Source organism: Lactuca sativa, chromosome 7 (assembly GCF_002870075.4).
Source record: "Lactuca sativa cultivar Salinas chromosome 7, Lsat_Salinas_v11, whole genome shotgun sequence".
NCBI lineage: Eukaryota > Viridiplantae > Streptophyta > Magnoliopsida > Asterales > Asteraceae > Lactuca > Lactuca sativa.
In genome coordinates, this window is record NC_056629.2 from 104,921,787 (window position 1) to 104,936,795 (window position 15,009).

A 15,009-nucleotide genomic window follows, 5' to 3' on the forward strand; every position below is an offset into this window, starting at 1 on the left:
GTCAATGGGTTACAAGGCGGGTTTGGATATCTGTTGATTCGGTGGATAAGGGTATGAGTTTGATTATTCAAAACCCTACGGGTTACGGAGCGGGTTTGGATCATATTTTAAAATGTGTTAAATGGGTTTGGATCAAGGTCGATTCGCTCCAAACCCACCCCCATTGCCAAGTCTAGTTCCAACATTGAAGACACGGCAAGAACCGGTAGGATCCGGGAACTGGCAGTCCCGTTCGGTTCTTAATTTCGGCCAACTTCGGTTCCCGGGCCGGGTCGGTTCCTTTGCTCATCCCTAGATAGAAACTCCTGCATACATTACGACTTCTCAATATAAACAACATCAAAGTCCAAAAGTCAACAATATATCACCACAACACCAATTATGTTCGATCCATATGTTGGTCAAGACAAAAGCTTACCAATTTTTGCTCAATATAATGCCAAAACTCATAGAAGATGAGATATTACCAACAAAAATGAAGCTTCAAAACTACAATAGATGTAGATGCTTTTGAGTAACAACTAATAATAACTCACTATAACTAAAAAACAATCAATCAGTCAATATTTTAAAAATAAATGATCCCACAACCCAATGGAACCAACTACCAAGACTACTATACAAAACAGAACAGAAAATAGATGAAAATAATTCACCATAACTTAAATTCTTAAACATGAACTCAAAGCATCATTAATCAGTTAATCTCGATAGCTTTAGGAATCACATTTGATGGAAAAATGAAACCTTTAGCTTGCAAACAAGAAAGAACCTGCCAACAAAAGAACACAAGTGATAATATATTAGGATCATTGATTAAAACAAGTTTATCAAAAATGGAAAACCAAAAGAAATTTGACCTTAGAACATAAAATCCCAATTTTAAGCTCCTTGACATGGCCAAGATTCATTATAAATCCTTTAAGCATCTCTTCTTCCACTTCTGTAGGAGTTGTTTGCGCGATCTTTGAACGAGTATAATTTAAGTTAGCTTTGACTAAAGAAGACACATTTACCAACAAAAGCTTGTGCAACACCAAATCATCTTTGATTGTTAGTGATAAAATATTGGGAGCATTGATTTCAACAATATCGGCTTCAGATTTAGCATAATAATCCCGGTATCTAGATAACACCAAGTTTTTAACACTCTTTGAAGTAATATGGAGATGCCTATAACCATGGCAATCATCAAACACCAAAGTTTCCAATACAGGACTTCCAGATAATATATTTTCAATCAAATCATCATTTAAACTCCAATAAGATATAGACAAACTCCTAAGATTTTTCCAACTAATTGCCCCAACTGGATTAACCATGCACCCATCTAATTTCAGCTTAGTAAAACACGAACTCGTGAAAAAAGTTTGATCTAACATAAACTCATATCCGAATACCGTATTCCAGAACCTTAAACTAATCTTTTGAACGTTGCATCTTATAGCATAACGAATTCAACTGTTGAATTAGGATTCAAACGTAATATCCAACTCGGATAAAACTTTGAATTTCTTGAGGTTCACTTGAGGACATTGAGTTAGTAATAAACTATTAGAAGCATTGATTTGGATGATATCGTCTTCAGATTCATCATCTGAAGTAACATCGGGCCCACTATAGCCAAACCAATCTTCCAACATCAAAGTTTCCAACACACCCGGATAATATATTTACGATCATCCCTTCATCTAAATTCATATAAGAAATACACAAACTCTTAAGATTTTTCCAACTAATTGCCCCACTTGGATTCAACTTGCACCCTACTAATCTCAGATCAGTAAAACAAGAATTGATGAAAGAAAATTTATCTAACCGAAACTCAGCTTCAATTCTCGTATACAGAAACCTCAACTTAAGCTCTTCAACGTTACAACTTATAGCATGTTGAATCCAGTTGTTGAACTGCGATTCAAATCAGATATCGTAATAGATATACACTTCGAATTTCTTAAGCTTCGATTGTCGACACTGAGTTAGGGTTTTGTCCACCAATAATGCAAAATCATACCTTAAGTTAGGGTTTTGGAGACGATGACTTTCGGAAAGATCTGCAGGTGTGAAAATCAGAGTAAGTACGAAAGTCCAAAGATGTGCCCATTGCTTGGAGAGTGTACCTGTTCTAATGGCGTGTTTTGTGGAGGGTAAACGAGAAAGGATTTCAAGAAGCAAGGAATCGGGCAACGCACTGATTCCATCCTCTTCTCCCTTCTCAAGGATTTGTTGAAACTTAATCCGTTCCTGGGCAATTTTAGGTTGATTTGGTTCTTCTTCGAACATCTTCGTGGTGGCAACTGAGCCCTCGTTGTTTTCCCCCTATTTAAATTGGCTTAGTTTTGAAAGCAAAACGTCCTTTTGTAAAAAATAAAAAATTAAGGATCCTGTGAATTTTCAAAAAGTTAGAGAAGTCAATTACCAAACATTTTTTTAACTTTTAGAAAAAGATAAAAGTGAAAAGTCGCTTTAAAAGTAATCTCAAACACCCTCTCAATCGGGTAATTAACTAATTATACAACCCAAGTTTTGCGTTACTCCCCTCAGCTTTAAAATAAAATATGATACAAATTCTCATATTAATATTTGTTTTATGATCCATAATTAACCAATGTTTAAAATTACCATTTACAGATACCGCATGAAATCACTTAATTATGTCTTTAATTGGTCACTAAACTTTGTTGTTTTGACCATGTGGTCATTTAACTTGGATAATATAGTTTTATTAGAGGATTTTGTTAAATATCAAACGTTTAGAACATTATCCTTCCAGCCGATGTGGAGGTTTTTCTTACTTATTCCTTGCACGCCATAAAGAGAGTAAATGCATTAACTCCTCACTCGGTAGTTTTGATGGTCTTTTATCCTCAAGTTCCACAATTTTGGATATCCGATAAGTTTTTCCTTAAAAGTACCAAAAAAGATTGGTTGGAAGCTATTCACATGGGTGACCGTATGTAACGCTCGGGTTTCGGGGCTAAACATTTTTAGACAATGTAATAGTCTAGGTCAACTATTGTGATCTTTTTGAAGTAATAAAGATGAAATATTTGAATTCTATGTGAATTATGTGTATTTGTGTGCTTATTACATAATTATAAAGATATAATTAATAAAGGATAAAAATAAGCGTCAAAATTAAAGTGTGAGATAAGCACGATATCTTTACATAAAGTTGTAGTGGTCGAAACAAGGATTATGGAGATATAAAGAACGTCGAATCCGAGTTATAACAAAGAAGCTATGACTTGTCGAAGTTACGCGACGGAACCGACACGATACCGAGAAGCGTAAATAGTGAATTTACGATAAAGCGAGATTTAGCCTTAGCAATCTAAACGAAATTCGTAGAATACGTTAAACCAAGAGCGTCCATAAAAAGAACGCCCAAATCTGACTTCGTATGAAGAAGTTATGATTTTTCGAAGTTTCGGTTTAGCAGTGTACAGCCCGAAATTCGAATATTAGATCGAGCGGTTTTTAGCCAACACAACCTAAACGAGAATCGAAGATCTCATTAATAGTAGCACAGCGATAAAAAGACAGACGAAAACGGACGTCGGATGAAGAAGTTATGAATTTTTAACGGACCAATCATGTCCCGGCTTGTTAATAATATAACTTTTAAAATAAAGTCAAAATTAGCCGACAGAGTCTAAATGAAAGTTGTAGAGTATGTTCCCACCTTCTTGTGGATATAAAGAACGTCGAAAACGGAGCTCGTACGCTAAAGTTACGAATTTTTAAAGTTTGTAGTCGAATTTGCGAGACCTGATGCGAAAGTGCTGAAGTGGCACTTTCCCAGCCGTCTGATGATAATCGCTAAAGTCACACCAGATGGAGACATGTCTCCTCCTTCACTCTACGCCCCACGTCCGAGGTTGGTACACCCAGCATACCTTCGGTCCTTATCCTCTTCCGGAGTGCGAGACAGTTGGATCCGATCTGGGCCTTATCCGAAGACTACGCCCCGCGTAGCCGAGAACTACGCCCAACGTACGTCCGAGGCTCACGGCTATAAATACCTGCGAGGGCTGTCGAGCAAATCACACCAATTCTCATTCTCTCTCTAGTTTCTTTCTCTCTCTAAGGCTCCAAACCACTCCTAAACCCTAGATAAAACCCCTAGCACCCAAAGGAAGCCCCGAGGCTCCCGGAGTCCCGAGAAAAAGGGTCTTTCGGTTTCGAAACGTTGTTCCGAGCAAAGCCCGGTTTTCTTTAAAACCCGTTGTAAGTGACCTACGTTTACGCAATTTTTAATATAGCTTTCAAATAATTATAGTAATGCTATTAGGTCCTTAAAATAATTATTTGGGCTATTATTATGAGTTATATAAGTATCGTTTAACGCTTATATAATAGCAATAATAGTCAGACTATTAATTTGTAGCGGTTATCGTTAGACTAAACCCTAGTGTTATTGATACTAGGTTTTATCGAAGGAAAATTGTTTTGAGAGTATCGAAGCGTTGTCTGAGTGCTGAGTCACCACCTTTCAGGTGAGTGCATAGTTACTTTCAGCTTACACATAGATATGAAGTATTTATATAAATTACGTGTTGTGTGTGCATATTATATGTATACTTGCTATCTATGTTGGATGAACAATTTTATACATGTTTTAAATGATTTAAACTGTATACGTATTTTATATCTACAAAATGTGTTGGGTAAAACATGGGTAGATATAATAGTCGTTGTGTGACAAAATAAAATGATGAGAGGCCTCGTTATAGATGTTATTGATGATCTAGTCATCTAGCGGAGTATACATGACGACCACGGACTATTCTAGACAGTCCAGTGGAACACTAGCAGGCTCGCAACCTGTAGGTGTTTATTTGAACTGTGTGCTCACCAGGTGTACTCCATCCCCACATGATTGCCTTAAGTACATTTATTGTTGAGGAATCCGCTTAGTAGTAGTGTCCACCCCGATGATAGTCCTTAGACTAGGTCCCTTGTGTTAGATGTTTTAGGGACGTAAAGTGAGGATAACGGGAATGGGCAATCGGGTTTGTTTGGTTTGATAACGTTAATAAACTTATTTATTGTGGGTTAAAAACCCTATGTGCTCACCAGGCTCCCAAGCCTGACCCACTCAGTTTCTTGTATTACAAGTAGTGGTGCATGAGCAGAGATGTGATGTCTTGGGATGAGAGATTAAGAGATTTTAGGCCTGTAAATACGGAATAATATAGTAAGGCCTATGTTGTATTATTTATGCTTATGATCTGTATCGAACATGACATCCCGAGTCTTTTCAATGAAATACATTTCTATGGAAATGCTTTTGATAAATCTTTATCATATTTTGTGTTTGGGACAAATTCCGCAACACTTTTATTTAAAATGTTACTCTGATTTTTAAACAAAGCATAAACAAAAATTGGTCTTTTCTGGACTTGAAAATGGGGATGTCACGATTGGTATCAGAGCATTAGTTTAAGCGGAGGAATTTGTAGGATTTCTAGACTTAAACTTAGAATGCTAAGCCATGATTGTGAGATGTGAGCACTAGCTTATTTTAGGAATTATGCCTAAAATGTTTTTATGTGCTAAATGCTTTGAGCCTTATATGCTATTATTTATTTGGATCTACGGTCTGTTGTCGACCGGATCTGGAAACCTTATGTGTTTAGGATTCTAAATGAACGACTACGATATTAAAACTAGCATGTAAACGTTTCGGAGAGATAAGGATGATTTGAACATCAGTCCTAAATAAAGATCTAAATTCACCTTATTTGGTGTATAGATCAAAATGGAAAGAACCCGCAGTGGAGCCGGGAATGCAAATGGGAACAGAAACCAACCCCCAGTGATTGAGCAAATACCGGTTGTGGTAGCCGCTGCGAGCCAATAACGATGCCCGGAGTGCAACAGATGGTCCAGGCGATGTTGGATCGTCAAATGGAGGAAACCAGACATTTGCTCCAACAAAATTGAGAGGAAGCGACCATACAGATCGAACATCCTGAGTTGAACGAAGGGCAAACTGAGGAAGGGAACTACAGTGGAACCGTTGGTCAAGTCAACCCACCAATAGTTCGACAAAACAACCAGATGACGGAGTCGAGAGGAATGGATGCAAGTACAAGGATTTTCTGACTTGCAAGCCATCGACTTTCATTGGAAAGGAAGATCCGATCGGGGTCATGGATTGGATCTCGTAAATGGAGTTAGCCTTCATGATCTGCGGTTGCAGAGGAAAACTACAGACCACGTTTGCAGTGCGTCAGTTCCGAGGAGGTGTTGTGCGTTGGTGGAATACCCTGGGGAAGACTTTGAGCCCCAATGAGCCCCTGCAACTAACATGGGCAGAATTTTTGGTGCAGTTCAAACATAAGTATTGCTCAGCCTAAAACCTGCTCGAGCTAGAGAAGCAGTTCCTAACCCTGAAGAAGGGAAGCATGTCAATCAATGAATACACGAATAACTTCACAGAAAAGATGGAGTTTGCCTTGCGTCTTGTTCCGGATGAGCTGACAAAAATCAATAAGTACGCAAAGGGACTTCCATGGGAATACGCGGTGCTAGTGCGTCAGGCACATACTCTGGAGGCAGCTATCTAGGCTGCCATGTCTGTGGAGGATATGATTAAGGGAAGAGCTGCCAGCAAGGTTGAGGTTGGCGAGAAGAGGAAATTTGAAGGGTCTGCTAAACCCAACAAAAAGAACAGCAAGTTCAGTTCAAAGAAGATCCGGGGAGGAGGAAATGAATTGAAATGGTGCGAGAAGTGCAAGAAGAAGCACTCGGTAAAATGTAGCGAGGAAGTAACCTACTACAAGTGTGGGAAAATGGGGCACTATGCCAATGAATGCACCATCAACAAGAGGGTGTGCTACGAGTGCCGTGAAGAAGGGCATATTGCTAAGGATTGCCCAAAGAAGAAAGATGCAGGAAGGCCCAACGTTCCACCGAAGTCGAAGGTGAGAGCCTTCCAAATGACGCTCGAGGCTGCGAAGGAGGCAGCAGACGTCGCTTCAGGTACCTTTCTTGTAAATGGTTAGCCTGCCAATATACTATTTGATTCCGGAGCCAGCTACTCCTTTGTGTCGTGTAAATTTGGTGGGAAACTAGCATTACCTATAGAAAAACTTGATGATTCCCTGATCGTAGAAGTTCCCAGTGGCAAGTTCGTACCTGTTAGTAATCATATTAAGAACGTAGTCATCGACCTAAATGGAAATGAATTCCACGAAGAGCTATTACCCATAGAGTTAAACGGTTTCGACATCGTTTTGGGTATGGATTGGCTTAGCGAAAACGATGCCAAGATATTATGCCGAAAGAAGATAGTTAGGGTAAATCCCCCTGGAAAGGAGTCATTTATGGTGTACGGGGACAAACGTAGAGTGAATTCTGGAATCATCTCCCTGATGAAAGCTAGAAAATGTTTATCCAAAGGATGTGTGTCATATTTGGCATTTGTGATTGATGCTAAGAAGGAAAAGAAGGAGTTGCAAAATATATCGGTCATATATTATTATCCGGAAGTCTTTCCCGAAGATCTTCCCGGATTACCACCTGATAGGCAAGTGGAGTTTCAGATAGACTTGTTACCAGGTACAACACCGATAGCAAAGGCACCTTACTGATTAGCACTGACGGAGATGAAGGAGCTTATGACGCAACTTCAGGAGCTGTTGGACAACGGTTTCATTCGACCTAGTTCATCACCCTGGGGAGCTCCAGTGTTATTCGTGAAGAAGAAGGACAAAAACATGAGAATGTGTATAGACTACTAAGAGCTGAACAAGGCAACGATGAAGAACAAGTATCCATTACCGAGGATTGACGACCTATTCGATCAGTTGCAAGGTTCGAGCTACTTCTCAAAGATCAATCTTAGGTCAGGATATCATCAGCTGAAAGTAAGAGATTAGGATATTGAGAAGACTGCATTCAGAATGAGATATGGACACTACGAGTTCTTGGTTATGTCGTTTGGACTAACCAATGCTCCAACAGCATTCATGGATTTGATGAATAGGGTTTGTAAGCCATTCCTCGATAAATCCTTGATAGTGTTCATCAACGACATTCTGATCTACTCGAGAAGCCAAGAGGAGCATGACAAGCATCTACGAGAAGTATTAGAAGTGCTGAAGAAGGAGAAGCTTTATGCAAAGTTCTCCAAGTGTGATTTTTGGATCTGAGAAGTCCAATTCTTGGGTCATGTGGTTAACCAAGAGGGAATAATGGTTGACCCATCAAAAATCGAAGTTGTAACAAAGTGGGAACGTCCAAAGAGTCCCACAGAGATTCGAAGCTTTCTAGGATTAGCCGGATATTACTGACGATTTATCCAAGGCTTTTCTTTGATAGCTGCTCCATTGACAGTGTTTACCCACAAAGGAGCTACATATACGTGGAGTGAGAAACACAATGAGGCATTCGAGAAGCTAAAGAAGAAGTTATGTGAAGTGCCGATACTTTCTCTACCCGATGGAGTTGAAGACTTTGCGGTCTATAGTGACGCATCTGGAGTCGGGTTGGGTTGTGTTCTGACCCAAAGAGAAAAGGTGATAACATACGCATATCGACAATTAAAAGAGCACGAAAAGAACTACCCCACTCACGATTTGGAGTTGGCAACGGTAGTTTGCGCTCTAAAGATATGGAGGCATTACCTCTACGACACGAAGTGTAAGCTTTTCACTGATCACAAGAGTCTCCAGTATCTCTTTAATCAGAAAGAATTGAACATGAGGCAACAACGCTGGCTAGATTTACTCAAGGACTATGACTGTGAGATACTTTACCACCCTGGTAAAGTAAATGTTGTTGCTGATGCTCTCAGTCAGAAAGTCAACCTTGAAAGGAAAAAGCCAAGAGCGTTGAGAATCGAAGTCGTCTCGACGATTGTGGAAAGTATCAGGAAAGCTCAAGAAGAAGCTTTAGAGAAGAATGACCGAAAAGGAGAACGTTTGGGCAAAGCGTTAGTGTTCGGTACAAACAATCGAGGACTGAAGGTATTCCAAGATCGGATTTGGGTACCTAAGACGAGAGGAATAAGAGATCTTCTGATGGAAGAAGCACACAAGACCATGTACTCGATTCATCCCGGTAGCACTAAAATGTATAGGGACCTAAAACCCTACTACTGGTGGCCGACGATGATACTCGATGTTGCGAAGTATGTGGCCGAGTGTGTGACATGTGCAAGAGTTAAGGCACAACATCAGAAACTGTATGGGAGTTTATAACCTTTACCTATACGCATGGGTAAATAGGAAGTCATCACCATGGACTTTGTGACTAAACTGCCCAGGACGAAGAACGGTCACGACATGATTTGGGTAGTTGTGGATCATTTCACTAAGAGTGCACACTTCATAGCAGCCAATGAGAGGTGGTCTATGGATAAGCTCGCAAATGCTTTAGTGAAAGAGACAGTAAGAGTTCACGGTGTTCCTCTTACAATTGTATCAGATCGTGATAGTCGTTTCACGTCGAGGTTTTGGAAGACTCTACAAGAGGAGTTAGGTACAAAGTTATGTTTGAGTACTGCTTACCATCCGCAGACTGATGGTCAGAGCGAACGAACGATTCAAACGCTTGAAGATATGATGAGAGCATGTACCCTTGAGTTCCTAGGGAATTGGGACGAGCACTTACCTCTGGTGGAATTTTCCTACAACAACAGTTTCCACTTGAGCATCAAGATGGCACCTTGTACGAAAAGCATCGGTTACGGATACAAACAAAAGGTAAAATTCTGACACCTTGTACAACCTTTTTTAGAAATACCATTTCCCTTGGAGTTCGAAAGGACTCCTGGTACCGATAGTTATATGAAGGACGAGTATAAGTCATAATTAATATCTTGTAAATTTTATATTTGTGAGGGTGCTTATTTGTAAATTTATTGTTTATATATACTCTTTCTCTGCCCATTCATGGGTATTGAGATCGTTACTTTCTCTTGGTATCAGAGCACCTCTTAATTTCTCATTCTGATTGCTTTGCCTTGATCAGTTCTTTCCCTTCTTCTTCCCACTTCCGTTTTCTTTTCTTCCCTTAGCAGCAATGGTTTCTACCTCATCCTCTACCCACAATTCTGATCTCCTCATGAACACCATTCTTCACTTAATCACTATCAAGTTATCATCCACAAATTACCTACTGTAAACCAGATGACGCCTCTTCTCACTTATCAAGGGTTGCTAGGGCATGTAGATGGATCTTCATCTCTCCCAGAAGAATTTACTAATGCAGCAAAATCAACTCCAAATCCTGCCTATCAGGAGTGGATTACAGCAGACCAACGCACCATACTTCTTCTTCATGCCTCTCTCTCGGAGGAAGCTTTTTTTGAAATTGTGGGTCTCTCCATGGAGAGAATTCAAACCCTTCGTGATCAATTGCGCCATCTCACCAAGGGTAATCTCACTATTTTTGTATTTAGTAGAAAATTTAAAAATATTTGTGACCAACTATTGGCCATTGGTCAACCTGTTGATGAATCGGACAAGACCCATTGATTTTTGTGTGGTATTGGGGCTGCCTTTGAGACATTCTCTATAGTTGTCCGCGCCTCCCGTGTTCCTTTTATTTTTCGTGATCTTCTGGCACAGGCTAAGGGGCATGAAATTTTCCTCCAATCGATCCATGGATTATCCTCTCATGTTGCTTTTGCTACTCAACAGGACCATCATCACCATCTATTGGTGTCTCCTCATACTACTGTTCAACCACCTCATTTACAAGCCCCATCCTTAACCCAACATGGCACTTTTCTGCTTTTGGTTTTCGTGGTAGAAGTGGTCGCACCCCTCGGTGTGGTCGTGGTCTTCGACCACCTCACTATCAACTTTGTCGTATCAATGCCCATTACGCAAATTCATGTCCTTAAGTTGCATCTTTTGTTAATGCATCTCTTTCGCGCGACTCTAATCTTGCTCGTGCTTTTCATGCGTAATGTCATGTGAACAGTCCAACACCACATTGGTATGTGGATTTCGGGGCCTCGGATCATATGGTCTCTTCCTCCGCATCAGTTACAAACTCCACACCTTCTGTTAGGGATGCCTCGGTTCTCTTTGGTAATGACACTTCTCTTCCTATCTCTCGTGTTGAAACTTCCACCATTGTGAAAAATGTTTGCTTAAATGATGTTTTTATTGTTCCCAACCTTACCAAAAGTTTATTGTTGTCAGTAAACTAACTCATGACAATGATGTGGATGTTGTTTTTTCCCACAATTTGCTTACTATTCAGGATCACCCAACGAAGGAAGTGCTAGCATAAGGAAAGTGTGATCATGGGCTATATGTGTTATCTACGGATCCATAACATCAAGCTTTTTTTGTTCAGCATAAAAATAAAGGCTCTTATGAATTATGGCATTCTAGATTGTGTCACACTTCATTTGATACTATTTAATTATTACATAATTTGGGACATTTGGAGGTTTCTTCTATTTTACCAAAACCGGTCATATGTTCACCTTGCCAATTAGCTAAATCTTGTCGTTTACCATTTGAGCTTAATCCAAAACGTACTTTACATGTCTTGGACATGGTACATTGTGATTTATGGGGGCCATCCCCCATTCTTTCGGTTAATCCTTATCGATATTATGTGTCACTTGATGATCACTCAAGATTCACTTGGTTTTATCCTCTCAAAGCAAAATCTGAGTTCTTTGGTGTGCTTGATAAATTTATGAAGTTTGTTCAAACTCACTTTGCCACTAAAATAAAAACTTTTCAAAGCGATGGAAGAACTGAATTTTTGAACAATAATGTAAAAATGTTACTTAGTGACAATGGTACGTTTCATCAGATTTCATGCCCCTATACTCCGCAACAAAATGGCCGCGTCGAACGGAAGCATCGACACATTGTTGAGACAGGGATTTCCATGCTATTTCATGCTCATGTACTCACCTCGTATTGGGTTCATTCTTGTGCATCCACAATCTACATTATTAATTGATTGCTTACAAAGATTCTCTCTTCAAAGTCTTCGTTTGAAGTTCTGTTTGGTCATGTTCCTTTATATGCCAATTTTAAACCATTTGGTTGTTGGGTTTATCCGTACTTACGAGACTATACCTCCAACAAACTTGCTCCAAGGAGTATTGCATGTATCTTTATCAGATATAAACCCCAATATAAGGGTTATCAATGTCTTCATCTGATTACATCAAAAATTTATATCACTCGACAAGCAGGTTTTGATGAGCTAAGTTTCCCTTACAAAGACATTCCTTCCAACACACCTCTCTTTAACCTAACACTTCACACATTTCTCAATGATATACCTCTACCCTCCATATCCACATCACTTTCCCCTCTTACACCACCCATCCATATGCCTTCAACTGCGCCATGTAACCTATGTCCACCTCAACCACCAGTTGCTATGTTTCACGAGCCATTTGCCTCCAATGACGACTCGTCTCCATTCGATCCTCCTCCATCACCCAGCTCCCCATCCTCACCACTTAGCACCCCTAGTCCTACTCTTATCCACAACACACCCTCGTCCCCTAACCAGCCACCCTCACCCACTACCACTACTCCGCCGGCCACTGCAACAAAGGCACAAACCAGCCACTCAATGATCACTCGTGCGAAAGATGGAATTTTTAAACCCAAGCATCGAGCTGATATTTCTTAATTTCTATGCCATAGGCTCTCTCATGCGTTATTTGCTTTAAGTTATCATATACATCAAACTCAAGCCATGGGTGACACTAATGTGGATTTGGTGTCTAAGCCCATAACTATAATCGGGATGTACTTAACCCGATTGTAGCATGGTCCTTTTTGGGTTGCCTACACCAGTGCAATTTGATAGGATGGATTTTGAGAATAAGGTTATTTATGGTTTATTAATATATTACAAGTATAATATATTAATATGAATTCATATTATTTAATTAGTACTGATCAATAATTAATTTGGAATTAATTTTGTGGTCAAAGGAGACTAATTAAATATATGAGGATTGATTATGTAAATCAATGATTCTTGTAGTGTGGGCCAATGATCCATGATTATGTATATCGGCTAAACTAATCCATGGAGGTTAAATCCATGGAGCATGAGAATGTGGAAAGTCGTGGGTCATTAGGGTTTACAAAGTGTAACCCTAGCATGTGCAACACTATAAATAATCCCCTCCTAGTGCCAAAATCGGTTGCCACTTACTTTCAAAGAGGGTGAAGTTGATTTTGTGCTAGTAACCTATTCTCTCAAGCCTCCTCTTATATTTTGGTGTTTGTGAACCAATAGAGGCATCACACTTGAGGTGCTCAAGCGTTCAAAGGTCAAGAACTCTACCCTACTCAACAGGTAAGCATCCAAACTAATTTTATATTGTATAAATTCAATTGTATGCTAGCTAGGGAGAATGCTTTGGAAAAATTGAAAATGCATGAATAATTAGAGAAAACATAGATCCAAAGCATTTAGGGTTGCATGTGCACCATAGGAGTGTTATAGTGCTCAAAACCCAACATTGGTATCAGAACCTAGGATTGTTTTCTATTATATTTGATGCTTACTAGTTTTCAAAGTTGAATAAGTCAAAATTTTGGCCTCTAAATGGTGAACTCACCGAGTCCATGAACAGACTCGACGAGTCCACTCAGTAACAGAGCAACTCGCCGGAGTCCAGTTCATGAGCTCGACGAGTTGAAGGCTCTGTTTGTAGAATTTCGAGTTTCTTGGCCTGGTTTGGACTGGAAACACTACCACAAACTGTTTTGGATCATTGGAAATGTTTTTTTTTATGATATGGTAGTTCTTGTAATCATCCAACCACAAGATAATTTTCAAAGTTTAAAAATAATTGTTGTTTTATATGAATAACAAAGTTGCTTGCAAATTGTTGACTTAAAATTATCTTGATTATGAGTTTAGTTAGATCAGGAATTATGTGATAATTTTTGTTGTTTAAAAATGATCTGAATGAATTTAATGACCTCCATAACTTGTCCTCAAGTTTTGGAAAATGAAAAGTCTCATACATTAAAATCCAATTAAACTCATAAGTTACAAATGTGAAGAGTTTTGACAAGTTTCAAAACTTGTCCTCAAGTTTTGGAATTTGTAATGTCTCATCAATGAAACTTTAATTCCAAACCCTAGAGTTTTAAAAGTTAAAATTCAACCCTTATACTTTATAATATTATAAGTTTAATAATATATATATATAGATATATAGATATATGTGTGTGTATAAGACTAGTCAGTCTTACCGTTAGTAGGTTTCATTCACGAAGTCGGTCTATAAGGGGGTATAAGGTTACTACCTATAAAATGGTGGTTTAATGGGAGTCTACTCTCACCCACCGCTTCCTTGACTGGTGGAGGGTCGTTAGCCGAACGGGTAGGATAGAACACTAATTCTCCTTCATTAAAACTATAATGATAAATATAAAGTAACTAAACCTTTATTAAATTCTCAATCTTAGTTACTTTAGGGAAATGTGAAAAATGGTGCTAATCCATGAAATTACACTTTGCACCTTGTTAAGTCATTAGTGGAGCGTGTATGGTTAACCGGCACACTAATCTGGGACTGATAATGTGTGGCAAAGGGTAACTTGATGTTAATCATAGATCAATGGAGCGTGTGTGGTTAACCGGACATTGATTAGGTGATCTATAACATTGGGTGTACCAAGCTAGTTTGCATGATTATTCACACCTTGTTTGTGATCCTCGACATCCCAGTCACAAACTTGAAGGGCACAATCGAGATTTAAACATACCATTGAAAAGGTTAATGAATCTCAAAGATCTAGTAATTTCAAACCAATTAAAACTTAATAATCTATTTCGTTTTTCATGGTGGAAATTGGTAAATCGTCATTTACCTACCTTCAAATATTTTACAATTGGATTACGGCATCCCTCTTCGCAATTGTAGAATATTGTGTTGGGTCCTAGCCTTAATATTTCATATTGGGTGTAATATTAAAGGTTATCATCCAACCTAAAATTTGTTCTTCTTCCTTTTCAGATGTCTGTCCCAAACAATGCTTC

General features: G+C 39.0%; 1 protein-coding gene across 7 annotated transcripts; it reads right to left on the bottom strand.

The window, feature by feature from the left end:
- Positions 1-437: 437 nt before the first annotated feature.
- On the bottom strand, positions 438-2,337 carry LOC111896692 (putative F-box/LRR-repeat protein At3g28410). Of its 7 annotated transcripts, none has more exons than XM_023892665.3 (4): positions 2,121-2,336; positions 2,015-2,054; positions 861-1,908; positions 438-772 (listed from the first exon to the last, which is right to left on the bottom strand). In XM_023892665.3, the coding sequence occupies exons 3-4, from the start codon at positions 1,380-1,382 to the stop codon at positions 698-700; spliced, it is 597 nt and encodes a 198-aa protein (XP_023748433.1). In that variant the 5' UTR covers positions 1,383-1,908; positions 2,015-2,054; positions 2,121-2,336; the 3' UTR covers positions 438-697. The 7 variants fall into 7 exon arrangements, 5 of the variants coding, with proteins under 5 accessions (XP_023748433.1, XP_023748435.1, XP_023748432.1 ...); XR_002852004.3 differs by having other exon boundaries at positions 739-772; positions 861-965; positions 1,820-2,054; XR_002852005.3 differs by having other exon boundaries at positions 1,820-2,054; positions 2,121-2,335.
- Between the last annotated feature and the right edge of the window lie 12,672 nt (positions 2,338-15,009).

Bases quoted from the DNA above. Each gene is read 5' to 3' on its own strand.
- LOC111896692 (XM_023892665.3), bottom strand. From the start codon at position 1,382: ATGTTAGATCAAACTTTTTTCACGAGTTCGTGTTTTACTAAGCTGAAA. The intron at 773-860 runs GTCAAATTTCTT...TTTTGTTGGCAG, and splicing joins TTGGGATTTTATGTTCTAAG to GTTCTTTCTTGTTTGCAAGC.